Source organism: Aspergillus ochraceoroseus (genome assembly GCF_002846915.1).
Source record: "Aspergillus ochraceoroseus IBT 24754 chromosome Unknown P175scaffold_3, whole genome shotgun sequence".
In the NCBI taxonomy this organism is placed as follows: domain Eukaryota; kingdom Fungi; phylum Ascomycota; class Eurotiomycetes; order Eurotiales; family Aspergillaceae; genus Aspergillus; species Aspergillus ochraceoroseus.
In genome coordinates, this window is record NW_024468478.1 from 1,022,077 (window position 1) to 1,036,202 (window position 14,126).

At 30.5% G+C, this 14,126-nt stretch overlaps 2 protein-coding genes across 2 annotated transcripts; one reads left to right on the plus strand and one right to left on the minus strand.

Moving 5' to 3' along the window:
- Nucleotides 1-75: 75 nt before the first annotated feature.
- On the minus strand, nucleotides 76-1,196 carry P175DRAFT_0500493 (Con-6 family protein). Its single transcript, XM_040896964.1, has 3 exons — nucleotides 599-1,196; nucleotides 395-544; nucleotides 76-340 (listed from the first exon to the last, which is right to left on the minus strand). The coding sequence occupies exons 1-3, from the start codon at nucleotides 754-756 to the stop codon at nucleotides 250-252; spliced, it is 399 nt and encodes a 132-aa protein (XP_040753003.1). The 5' UTR covers nucleotides 757-1,196; the 3' UTR covers nucleotides 76-249.
- A 6,449-nt stretch (nucleotides 1,197-7,645) lies between these two features.
- P175DRAFT_0556577 (uncharacterized protein) lies at nucleotides 7,646-9,116 on the plus strand (the record flags this gene model as incomplete). The annotated part of the gene is made up of 1 exon (XM_040900703.1): nucleotides 7,646-9,116. One exon carries the CDS (start codon nucleotides 7,646-7,648, stop codon nucleotides 8,915-8,917), a length of 1,272 nt encoding a protein of 423 aa, XP_040753004.1. The 3' UTR covers nucleotides 8,918-9,116.
- Nucleotides 9,117-14,126: the final 5,010 nt, after the last annotated feature.

Sequence of the window (14,126 nt, forward strand, 5' to 3'; positions counted from 1 at the left end):
ATCATAGGGGAGGCGGACCACGAGTTGTCATCATGAACCCCGTATCCGAGCAGCCATAGAAAGTAAAGACTGTAGGTAAAATATTTGCAACTTAGTTCAGGTTCTAACTCGCTGAACCTGTGTCCGTAGCACTAACATATTCACATTCTCATCAAAGCAAGTTTCGATACCACACAACGCAGAAGACTGCCAAACTTGATCCTCATGAATAACGCAGGGAGTATTGATGAAAGGGATACAATAATGGATTTAACACTCTGGGTTGTCGCGGCCCATTTCATGCAGTTTCTCTGTAGCTCGGTGCTTTCCCTCTCCAGACACTCGAGGATTATGTTGCGCGCTATGTGAGGAGTAAGTTCGTTAATCAATGCGATTATACCGTTCCAAAACTTACCCTTTCAGTCCTGCTGCAATCCGAGCAGGGTCTTTGACTGGTTCCGCGCTCTTGTAAGGCTTGCGGCGCGCTTCCTCGTCATGTATCTCCTGCAGCATCTTACTAGCATGTTGTTTTGCGTCCTCCGATACGCGCGGGTTATGAAGAGCACTGCCCATTCAATCACCAATCCATACCTTCTCTATCGGGTTCGGAGGGACGTACGCTTTATACCCCCGCGCGGAATTGATCCTTACCTGGTATGTATCAGGCACCAGGGTCCCGGGGTAAGAATATGAAGACATGTCGCACGAGAATTGAGATTCTAGTGATTCATTGCCGGACACTTCAGGGCAATCCCACGGGGCTCTTGCTCGATACATATATAAGCCGTGGGGGAAACCTTAGAGGTTGGTGGGATGATCACTGACGCTCCAGCTCAACCGCAGCATACATGCATCACTTTCCCATGCCGAGGAGAAGATGAACCCTGAAAGTTGACATCACTCATCATTCCAGTAACGTCCCCGCAGAACCGCTGGTCGGTAGCTCACGGCTGTTTAACCCTTTAGCTTTATCCGGTGTATTTTCCGACTCCTCGGAAGCTGTGAACGAAAGTTTATTGGTGTCCAGATATACTTGTCCCATGGGCTTCACAATGCCATTCGCTCTGAGAATTCTTCCATCCGGTGACCTACCTGGGGTCGGTTCAAGAACCCGCGTGTAATTTAGATTCAACACATTGTGACGTTATATGATGAGAGGTCGTCAAACTATGACGGTAGAAAGTTGACCGAAATGGATTCAATTAGGTCTAACTAGGAAATAGAGAGAAGGAGATGCTTGGAGGAAGCATGGAGATCTAGAAGGAAACGGTGGCCTTAAATACATAGAGTAGTCACGTGTCGCTATCTTCTTCTTTATGGTGATGCTGCTTTATGGTGGTGCTAGTTGCATTCACTGAGTGCAGCACTCCAACACACCCCCTTTAGCAACACATCCATTTCATGAAGCTATTTAGAGTCTATCTCCAACCTACTAAAACCCAACCTCTTGATGAATTTATCAAATTTCGTAGTTAGTAGTACCTTAGTTAGCCTATTAGTGATATTATCCTCTCCACCCATCATTTGTAGCTAAATTCTGCCATTTTTGATTGCCTCTTTAATAAAGAAGTAGCGAATATCTATCTAGCAGAGTATAGATATGTAATTTGGCTTCTTTACTAAAGTAATAGTATTTATAGAATCAGTATATAAAGGTATAGTACCTTTTATAGACTATTCTAGTCTAATAGCTATATATAGCTTTTATAGCTATATAACTAGCTTTATTACTGCATCCCATGTAATAAATTCAGTAATAATTAAACTTAAGGTAACTAGTGATTACTTTGCTAATTTCCATATAATTAGTGCTCTAAATATAAAAAATATGAAGCCTTTTATTAATTTCTTATTTTTATAATCTATATAGAAGGCATCAATATATATATGTAATAGATTATCTAAATAACTTAAGACTATTATATAGTCTAAGGTCTTCTTTAAATATTAGAAAACTTGTTTAACTATATTATAATCTAACTTGCTAGGATTATGATTCCTCTATAGTAGTTGTGTTATTATATATTAAATATCTGGTTAGGTCTAAATAATAATCTAATTTAATGATCTAGTCAATTCCTGATAATGAGTAATGTCTTCATTAGCAGAGGCATACATGGCATCTGGAATAACACCACTAGTATCTTGGGTAATGCTGCTAGATTCTGGTGTTTCTTTAGTTGATTTCCATCCCGGAGTTATTGGTATATGACATGGCCAAAGACCATGGAAATTCTATTTATAGAGTATCTTTTGGATATATGCATGTTAAGATATTAATATTAGACTACTAAGCAGTCTATAAATATTATATCCTAAGAACTGCACAGGTTCACCTAGTTACTTTAATTTGAAATATCTTTCTAGCTTATCTATAAATTATTAAATATTTACTTTATTAGGACTAGCAACTATTACATTATTAATATAGATAATAAGTATTAGCTGCTGGTCTAGATTATGATAGAAGCATGGGTCTTTGTTGATTACTTTTATGCCAATTTTTACCAGAATATCATGGAATTCCTCATACTAAAGAAATACTGACTATTATAATCTATATAGGGCTTGGAGTAGTAAACATACCATACTATCTTGCTTATTAAAACTAGTTAGTTGGTATATATAGATCTTTTGATCCTTGATTATTATATTAAGATAGGTAGTCATCATGTTAAATTATGCCTATTTTAAATTAAAATAAGTAATCATGCTTAAAAATAGCTTTACTAAAGTATCTATTACTACTAGAGAGTAGACTTAGTTAAAATCTATATTTAATTTTTAGAAGTTTCTATACACAACCTATCTTGCATAAAATTACAATATATTATTATTTATATCTAACTTTAAGTTATATACTTATTTTCCTAGTAAGACTTTTATATCCTTTAGTAATAGTATAAATTTATAAATCTAAATAGCTTTAAGCTTACTAATTTAACTTTATATTACTTATATCTAGTAATCCTTTTATAGTAACTTTATTACTTGGGTATAGATCTATAGGATTCTAACTTTATAAGTCTTTATAGGCTTGATTTCTAGTATAAAACTACCAGGATCTGGTAATACTACAGTAATTATGTTAGATAATTCTTCTAGCTTTAGATAGGATTCTAGTAGATGAGGTATTTCTAAAAGTATTTTTAGAAATAATATGGACCAGAATTAAGATTATTATTCCTATTTTACCTCCTCTTCCTATAGTTACTTTGCCTGCTCATCTTTAAAGCAAATACTTTAGTATTAATTCTTTATAGATCTTGAAGATCTCTATAGAGTAGTAATATTACTACTAGTATTATTACTAGCAGGATTTCATGCCTTTACCAGGTCAACTGTTTTTATATTCCTAATATTAAATTTAACCTGCTTTCTAGTCTTCAAATACTTCCTTTTTAGTATATCTAGAGTTATTAGAGTATAGTTATCTTTAGAAGGTTCTAAAACTAGTAAGACCTCCCTATATTAGGTAAATAACTCTAGAAGCCTTTGTATTGGTTGTAATACTGGCATTCTTTTAAAAATAGGTTGACTAGTATATAGATTATTTATAATAAAATAGTTAATTATCTTTTTATATCTACCCTGCCTAGATTATTCCTCTATACTAGGTCTTACTATCTCCTCCATATCCTTACTAATTACTCAATTATTTTACTTAATAATAGTTTTGGAAACAGCCCTAAAAGTAGGCCAAGAGGCAGGTGTCTGCTCTAGTATAATGAGCTCAGTAGTTTTAGAGATAGCCCTAGGGGCAGCCCTAGAGGCAGGTGGCTGCTTGGGTATGATGAGTTTGATACCTGCCTCTAGGTCAGGTAGGGTGGTTTTAGAGACAGCCCTAGAGACAGGTAGGCATAGATATATCAAGTCAGCACCTGCCTCTAGGTTAGATAGGCTTGGTTTGGGTAGGACTGGATTAGGTATTAATATTTGAATTCTTCCTATAATAACTTCATTGTTATTTACTAATAATAAGGTTTAGTAAGATATATTATCATGAGTTATTCTTCTCCTTTCAGCATTAATAAATATAGTTGCTCCAGATAGACTATTATTATTTAGTTTTAGTCTATTAGAAAGTCATGGTTATATTCTATCTATTCTATTAGTATTACCTTTATTAAATATCATATTTCTTGACTAAATTATCTTCCCCATATCTAGATATCATACCTTATAGATATAATCTTTATTATATCTAACTAGTTAATTAATTTTTACTCTAGATAATATTTTCATACTTTTAATCCTATCCTTATATAGGATATTTATAAATATCTTGCATCCCTATATATAAATATGTTGCAAATTAATATCTTTAATTAAGATATTTAATCCTTTATAAAAAAGTTATATAAGTAGCTTTCCTTCATTATTACCTTCCCTGACCAATCTATTTAAAATATGGACTACTATATCTATACTATACAGCTATATAGTTAGCTCTATTTTTACTTGTATGTATATTATGCGGGCAGTCTAGATTATATAGCTACTAAACTATTTAATAGCGCTGTTTTCCTTAGGGGTTTATGGTGGTATTAGTTTATATATAGTACTAAAATCCTTGCTCCATCTAGCATACTCATTAAATTTAGGAGTAGAGTCAAATCTGACCCTTCTAATATAGATACTAGTTATATTTAGCTAATTATTATGTATTTCCTTTAATACCTTTAAAGATTTACTTTTCGCCTTTAAATATCATGTAAAAAGGCATCTAGAATAATTATCTAGAACTAGTAAGATATACCTAATACTATTTCTTCTAATTGGTTTAATTTCTTGGAGATCTATATATATAAATTATAATAGTTTTATTATATATAGTTATGGTTTTCGGGATATCTTTTTCTTTGATTTTAATAATTAACATGCTTTGTAGTATGGCTCAGTATTCTAATTAGTAGCAGGCAAGTTATTAGTGGCTAAGTCATCATCATAAAGTATTGCCTTATTGTGTTTTAATTGTTTGATAAATAGATGACCCAATTGTTGATGTAATAAGTCTATTGGTATGGTGGGCATGATCACTACCTCATTTAGAACCAAAAATGGGACATTATTATCTAAGATAGTATATCTAATTACCTTATCTATTACTATCTCACAAATATATTAATTTTTTAAGTCAAAATAGATTCCTAATTCTACTTTTATTCTTTCTACTAGCATTAGGTTGCATGATATATTTAGATTCTAAAGATATTCTATTTAGTATAATATTAAAGTACTATTATCTAATTTAAATTAAATTATTACTTTTCCATGATCTTAGGAATATACTACCTTGCTATTAGAGATAATAAAACCATAATTCTTAAAGCTATTTAGATCTTTAATTAGGTTATTAAAGAGATCATAATTATTGTATACTACATAGCCTGCTCTGGAGTCATATAGCTACCTATTCCTAAAGGTAATTAATATTAAAGTTATTAGTATATTAACTTTAAATAGCATGAAATTATTAGTATCTAGAATAGTATTAGCTTATATAGCTAGAGTAATAGCCTGGTTTTAAATCAAATTATTCCTATTCTTTAACTTATATAGCTTAAAGTACTAAAGTATTAAAGTTAGTCTCTATTCTTTCTTCTACTTATTAATCACTAAATATAAGTAATCCTTAATATTATATTTTTCCTCCTTATAAAATAAGTATAGCATTCCAGGTTTTCTTAATTGCTTTAACTAATAATTAATATAGCTAGTAACTATTATATTCTATAGTAATATATATTTCTACTATTACTACTACTTCCTTCTATTATTTATTATTATTTAAGAATTTAGTATATTCATAACTAGTATTATAGTATTAAATATAATATTAAATAATAGATTCTCCTAAATCTTGTCCTTTATCATATTATATATAGCATAAAAATACTTCTATATAGTTATTTTAATAGGATTATTATCTAGGTTATTTAAGATTAAATCTATAAAACTTATATTATCTCTTTTAAGCTCCTAAAGTATTACAGTAACTACTTAATAGGATATAATAATTATTTTTAACTTATTAAAAGTATTTATCTTCTAGATAAAGTCTAATATAAACTTATTAATAATTATATAATTCTTATATTTAATTTTAATAACTTCTCTCTAGATCTAGTATATATATTTTTAACTACTATTAATAATTATTTTTTATAACTTTTATATAAAATTATCTATAAAGATATATAGGGTAGTATTTATTAGTAATTTTTCTACTAGTTTCTTACTTATTAAATATAGTATCTAACTAGCTACTATTTATAAAAGAAGTTCTTATAATTTATACTTAGGATTATTAAGTTATAGTCTAGGAATATTATTTTTAAGAAGCTTATCTATTTTATAAAGTCTTAACTCTATTTATATAAATAAAGCCTAGATTTTAAATTTTAAATTATTTTCTAATACTATTATCAGGCTCAAGTTAAATATGCCATTCTTTAGCTTTGTTACTTGATTTCGGCTATTAGTAAACAGGGTAGTAGCCATCAAAGGTAGGTATAATAAGTCAGGGATGTTAAGATATCTACCAGGGGTAGGTTTAGTTACTATTTTAGTTAAATTATGGAGATTTTTCACATACTATTGCCCAGGTAGAGTAACACAATAGCAGTACAGGTAGTGTAATACAATAGCAGTAGGTAATATTTCTACCAGGATCTCTTTCTAATCAGGGAGCAGATTACTATACAGGGGTATAATAAGAGTTTTGGAGGTCTATGAAGCATAAAATAGAACCTCAAGGAGGGCTCATAACCTAATAAGAGGTCATCAAACTATAACAGTAGAAAGTTGACCAAAATAGATTTAATTAGGTCTAACTAGGAAATAGAGAGAAGGAGATGCTTGGAGGAAGTATAAAGATCTAGAAGGAAACAGTGGCCTTAAATATATAGAGTAGTCATGTGTCGCTATCTTCTTCTTTATGGTGATGCTGCTTTATGGTGGTGCTGGTTGCATTCACTGAGTGCAGCACTCCAACATTATATATTTTGAGTCAATTATGACTGTTTGCGGGTATTGAACCACCAATTGATAAATGTAGTGAAACACATAACCCTCATGCCAAATATAGCCTCCAACACGAGAAACATACATTCTTCACACTCCTAAATTCGTGAGACTTGCTGAATCAAAGCTGATGAGGACTTGAACTTGACTGGTCTACTCCATCAAGCACTATTGCAGATATTACCCGTCTATGTTCCTATGGTAAAATAGTGAGACTCTTCGTGTCTACTTTCAGTCTCTAAGTACTGGACATTACCCTAGTCTTGGAGTTTAAGAGTTAAAGGTCTCTCAATAGTCCTCAATCTGGTGGCCGACTTGGTAGGCTCCGGTGACAAGACTACCGAGCTGTCGGTTCTACAAGCCCTTGTCCCCTCTCTCTTCCTTATACTATGTCGGCACTTTGCATGACCACGTAGGCTCCGTTTGCCTTCCCCGGCATTTACCCGGCATGGCTTCTAGGACAGTATTTACTACAGAGTGGTTGAGCGCTCGGGTCCCTGACGGCCGAGCTGCAAACTGGAATTCCGAGGGTTCGGGCCCGACACGAGCTATATAGTCGAGCGGTGTTTCGGGCGTTGCCAGAGTATGCACTGACAGCATATGAGACGGGCTTGAAGTCGTGCCAAAACTCGAAATAAAGATGTCTTCCCTCAGGGTTCTAATTGTGGGCGCGTCCATCGCCGGCCCGACTGCGGCCTACTGGTTCGCCAAAGCCGGAGCACACGTCACGGTCATCGAGCGTTTTCCGACCCTGCGCACCAACGGACAGAATGTCGACATTCGGACCGTTGGCGTTACGGTAATGCGGAAGATCGCGGGGATGGAAGAGGCTGTCCGAGCAAGGACACTGTCGGTGGATGGGATCAGTCTGGTCGGTGCTACCGGTCGACCGTACGGGACCGTCAAAGCCACTGGGAATCCCGAGCAACAGTCGCTGGTATCCGAGTATGAGATCCTCCGGGGCGACTTGGCGCAGATTCTCTTTGACTTGACGAAAGAAACAGAGAATATCCATTATGTGTTTGGGGAGCAAGTCGCCTCGATGCGCCAGAAGGGACCCCGGAGCGGCCCGATTAGGGTCGACTTTGCCCACGGGTTTCCGGCCGCAGAGTTTGACCTCGTGGTTGCCTGCGACGGTGCGACTTCGCGGACCCGAGCGATGGGTCTGGCCTGTGGTGTTCGGGACCATATCAAGCCGATGAACTCCTGGGCGGCCTTCTTCTCCACCAAACACGATCTTGTGGACGGTAGCAGAATGGCACAGGCGTACAGCGCCATGGGCGGCCGGTTTGTGGCGATTGGACCCAGTTTATCCGGTGGCAATCAAGTCGTATTGATGGGTATCAATCCGCGTCACGACGACGACGACTCCATGCGACTCTTTCGCGAGGCTATGAAAAGGGGAGACGAGGCCCTGAAGCAATTTGTGGCCCGGTACTATGAAGGAGCTGGCTGGAAGTGTGAGGCGGCCGTCAAGAGTATGATGGAGGCACAGGACTTCTACGCAAACGAGAGTGTTCAGGTCCAGACCCCAACCCTGTACCAAGGGCATTTTGTCCTGGTTGGCGATGCGGGCTACGCACCCGGCCCTACTGGTACTGGCACAAGCCTCGCAATGGCGGGCGCATATGTGTTGGCTGGCGAGATCAACAAGCACAAGGGGGATTTGATGGCAGGACTTCGAGGCTACGAGGATCAGATGCGGCCACTGATCAAGGAGTTACAGAGGATTCCACCACTTGTCCCGACCATCTTTGCACCACAGACAGCCTGGGGAATATGGCTACGCAACACTATCTTCGCTTTCGTTTGTTGGACTCGAATTCTCGAGCTGAGCCAGCGGTTCTTTGCAAGCTCGTTTGCCGACTCTGGCAAGTATGAGCTGCCGGATTATAAATGGGATCCTAACTAAGGCACCATCTGACCTGTATCCTGCTCTTGGGGCCCTTAGCTTAGGATATATATTGTTGGAGTGCTGCACTCAGTGAATGCAACTAGCACCACCATAAAGCAGCATCACCATAAAGAAGAAGATAGCAACATGTGACTACTCTGTGTATTTAAGGCCACTATTTCCTTCTAGATCTCCATGCTTCCTCCAAGCATCTCTCTATTTCCTAGTTAGACTAATTAAATCTATTTTAGTCAACTTTCTACTGTTATAGTTTGATAACCTCTTATTAGGTTATAAGCCCTCCTTGAGGTTCTATTTTATGCTTTATAGACCTCTAAAACTCTTATTATATTCTTGTACCCCTATATAGTAATCTGCTCCCTGATTAGAAAGAGATTCTGGTAAAAATATTATTTACTACTATTATATTATACTACTTATACTACTATTATATTACTTTACCTAGGTAATAGTATATAGAAAATTTCTATAATTTAACTAAAATAATAACTAAACCTATCCCTGGTAGATATTCTAACATCCCTAATTTATTATATCTACCTTTGATAGCTACTACCCCATTTACTGATAGCTAAAATTAAGTAATAAAGCTAAAGAATAGTATATTTAACTTAAGCCTGATAATAGTATTAGAAAATAATTTAAAATTTAAAATCTAGATTTTATTTATATAAATAAAGTTAAGACTTTATAAAATAAATAAGCTTCTTAAAAGTAATATTTCTAGACTATAATTTAATAATCTTAAGTATAAATTATAGAAATTTTTTTTATAAATAATAGTTAATTAGATATTATATTTAATAAATAAGAAATTAATAGAAAAATTATTAATAAATATTACTTTATATATCTTTATAAATAATTTTATATAAAAGTTATAAAAAATAATTATTAATAATAATTAAAGATATATATACTAGATATAAAGAGAAGTTATTAAGATTAAATATAAGAATTATATAATTATTAATAAATTTATATTAGACTTTATTTAGAAGATAAATACTTCTAATAGATTAAAAATAATTATTATACTTTATTAAATAGTTACTATAATACTTTAGGAGCTTAAAAGGGATAATATAAGCTTTATAGATTTAATCTTAAATAATCTAGATAATAATCTTATTAAAATAATAATATAGAAGTATTTTTATACTATATATAATATAGTAAAGAATAAAGTTTAGGAGAATCTATTATTAAATATTATATCTAATACTACTATGCCTACTATAAATATACTAAGTTCTTAACTAATAAATAGAAGAAGGCAGTAGTAATAATAGAAATATATATTATTATAGAATATAATAGTTATAGGCTATATTAACTATTAATTAAAGTAATTAAGGAAATTTAGAATACTATACCTATTTTATAAGGAGGAAAAATATGATATTAAGGATTGCCTATATTTAGTAATTAATAAGTAGAAGGAAGAATAGAGACTAACTTTAATACTTTAGTATTTTAAGCTATATAAGTTAAAGAAAAAGAATAATTTAATCTAAAACTAAGCTATTATTCTAGTTATATAAGCTAATACTATTCTAGATACTAATAATTTTATACTATCTAGAATTAATATACTAATAACTTTAATACTAACTATCTTTAGAAATAGGTAGTTATATAACTCTAGAGCAGGCTATATAATATATAATAATTATAATCTCTTTAATAATCTAATTAAAGATCTAAATAGCTTCAAGAATTATAGTTTTATTATCTCTAATAATAAGATAGTATATCCCTAAGGTTATAGAAAAGTAATAATTTAATTTAAATTAGATAATAGTACTTTAATATTATACTAAATAAAATATTTTTAGAATTTAAATATACTATATAACCTGATACTAGTAGAAAGAATAAAGATAGAATTAGGAATCTATTTTGATTTAAAAAATTAATATATTTGTGAGATAGTAATAAATAAGATAATTAAATATACTATCTTAGATAATAATATCTTATTTTTAGTTCTAAATAAGGTAGTAGTTATGCCTACTATACTAATAGACTTATTATATTAATAATTAGGTTATCTATCTATTAAATAATTAAAATATAATAAAGTAATACTTTATAATAATAACTTGGCTACTAATAACTTGCCTATTAATTAGAATACTAAACTATATTATAAAGTATGTTAATTATTAAAATTAAAGAAAAAGATATCCTAAAAACCATAACTATATATAATAAAATTATTATAATTTATATATATAGATCTCCAAGAAATTAAACTAATTAAAAGAAATAGTATTAGGTATGTTCTACTAGTTCTAGATAATTATTCTAGATGCCTTTTTGCATAATATTTAAAGGTAAAAAGTAAATCTTTAAAGGTATTAAAGGAAATATATAATAATTAGCTAAATATGACTAGTATTTATATTAGAAGAGTTAGATTTGATTTTACTCTTAAATTTAATAAGTATGCTAGGTAGAGTAAGGATTTTGGTATTATATATAAACTAATATTATTATAAATCCTTAAGGAAAATAGTACTATTAAATAATTTAGTAGTTATATAATCTAAACTGCCTGCATAATATATATATAAGTAAAAATAGAACTAATTATATGGCTATATAATATGGATATAGCAGTCTATATTTTGAATAGGTTAGTTAGGGAAGATAATAATAAAGAAAAGCTACTTATATAACTTTTTTATAAAGGATTAAATATCTTAATTAGAGATATTAATTTATAATATATTTATATATAAAGATATAAGATATTTATAAATATTCTATATAAGAATAAGATTAAAAGTATAAAAATATTATTTAGAATAAAAATTAATTAATTAATTAGATATAATAAAGATTATATCTATAAGGTATAGTATCTAGATATAGGGAAGATAATTTGGTTAAGAAATATAATATTTAATAAAGGTAATATTAATAAAATAGATAGAATATAATTATAATTTCCTAATAAATTAAAACTAAATAATAATAGTTTATTTAAAGTAACTATATTTATTAATACTAAAAGGGAAAGAATAACCTATAATAATATATTTTAAAATAATACTATTTCTTAAATCTTACTATTAGTAAATAATAATAAAGTTATTACAGGGAGAATTTAAATATTAATACCTAATTTAGTCCTACCTAAATCAAGCCTATCTAACCTAGAGGTAGGTACTGACTTAATATATCTATATTTACCTACCTCTAGGGCTGTCTTTAAATTTACCCTACTTAATCTAGAGGCAGGTATTAAACTTATTATACCTAAGCAGCTACCTACCTCTAGGGCTGCTCCTAGGGCTATCTCTAAAATTACTAAGCTTATTATACTAGAGTAGATACTGGCCTCTGGGGCTGTTTCTAAAATCATTACTAAGTAAAATAATCAAGTAATTAGCAAGAATATAGAGAAAATAATAAGACTTAGTATAGAGGAATAATCTAGGTAGGATAAATATAAAGGGATAATTAATTATTTTATTATAGATAATTTATATATTAGTTAATCTATTTTTAAAAAAATACTAGTATTATAATTAATATAAAGACTTCTAGAGTTATTTACCTAATATAGGAAGATCTTACTAGTTTTAGAACTTTTTAAAGATAACTATACTTTAATAATTCTAGATATATTAAAAAGGAAGTATTTAAAGACTAGAAAATAGGTTAAATTTAATATTAGGAATATAGAAATAGTTAACCTGGTAAAGATATAGAATCCTACTAGTAATAATACTAGTAGTAGTATTACTACTTTATAGAGATTTTTAAGATCTATAAAGGGTTAATACTAAAGTATTTACTTTAAAAATAAGTAGGTAAAGTAATTACAGGAAGAGAAGGTAAAATAAGAATAATAATCTTAATCCTAGTTTATATTACCTCTAAAAATACTTCTAGAAATACCTTATCTACTAGGATCTTATTTAAAGCTAGAAGAATTATTTAATATAATTATTATAATATTACTAGATCCTAGTAGTTTTATACTAGAGATTAAGCTTATAAAGATTTATAAAGTTAGAATTTTATAGATCTATATTTAAATAATAAAATTATTATAAAAGGATTATTAAATATAAATAATATAAAATTAAATTAGTAAACTTAAAGTTATTTAGACTTATAAATTTATATTATTATTAAAAGATATAAAAATCTTACTAGGAAAATAGGTATATAACTTAAAATTAAATATAAATAATAATATATTATAATTCTATATAAGATAGGTTATATATAAAAATTTCTAAAAATTAAGTATAGACTTTAATTAAGTCTATTTCTTAGTAGTAGTAGATACTTTAGTAAAGCTATTTTTAAGTATAGTTACTTATTTTAATTTAAAATAGATATAATTTAATATAGTGACTATCTATCTTAATATAATAATTAAGGATTAAAAGATCTATATATACTAACTAACTAGTTTTAATAAGTAAGATAATGTCACGGAGGGCAGGCGGGCAGTAGGTGTAGTTAACAGCAGGATGTATATTCAGGCTATCTGCGTACAGGTACAACAGGTAGGGGTCAGGTTAGGACAAGGACATAGCTTGAAGAGCTACAACAGGATTAGGGGCAATATGGCTTAAATATAGGAGTAGAGGTAGATAGTTAGGGCAGAATCTAACTAGATAGATATATAACTATACCATGATAATATCCCCTCTCTTAGGCTAAGCTCTAGTAAAGCATTCCTAGGGTCCAGGCTTTCTAGAATAGCAGTAATAATAGGTAGTAATATATTTAGTAGTATTCTCCAGGTAGCTAGTAGGAACTTTAGTAATAGTAGAGTATCTAACCTACTTAATAGTATACTTTAAATATAGGTAGCTATCTTAATTATAGTAGTCCTAGCAAGAGTTAACTACTTTCTTAACCTCCTATTCTTTAATACTATTAACTTTAATATATAGGGATTTAGTTTCCTCTTATCTAGATAATAGGTCTTTAGTAGTTAGGTATAATAATTTAATATAAAATACTAGATATATTTTTATATTCTCAAGCAGGTCTAATTTATAAGTATAAGGGTTAATAACCTTCCTAATAAGAAAAAGGCCTAGATTTTTCTAGTCTAATTTTTTTTAGGGGTATAGAGTTATAATATTCTTAGTATTTAACTAGATTAATTAGCCCTTAATATAGTATCTAGTAGGGTAGTATTTCTAGTTAGTATAGTATTTATAGCAGGCTT

Excerpts from the sequence above, each read along its gene's own strand:
- P175DRAFT_0500493 (XM_040896964.1), bottom strand. The coding sequence starts at position 756 with ATGTATCGAGCAAGAGCCCCGTGGGATTGCCCTGAAGTGTCCGGCAAT. Across the intron at positions 545-598 it reads TCCGCGCGGGGGTATAAAGC|TGCTCTTCATAACCCGCGCG; the intron begins GTACGTCCCTCC and ends TTGAATGGGCAG. Across the intron at positions 341-394 it reads ATTGCAGCAGGACTGAAAGG|CGCGCAACATAATCCTCGAG; the intron begins GTAAGTTTTGGA and ends CTCCTCACATAG.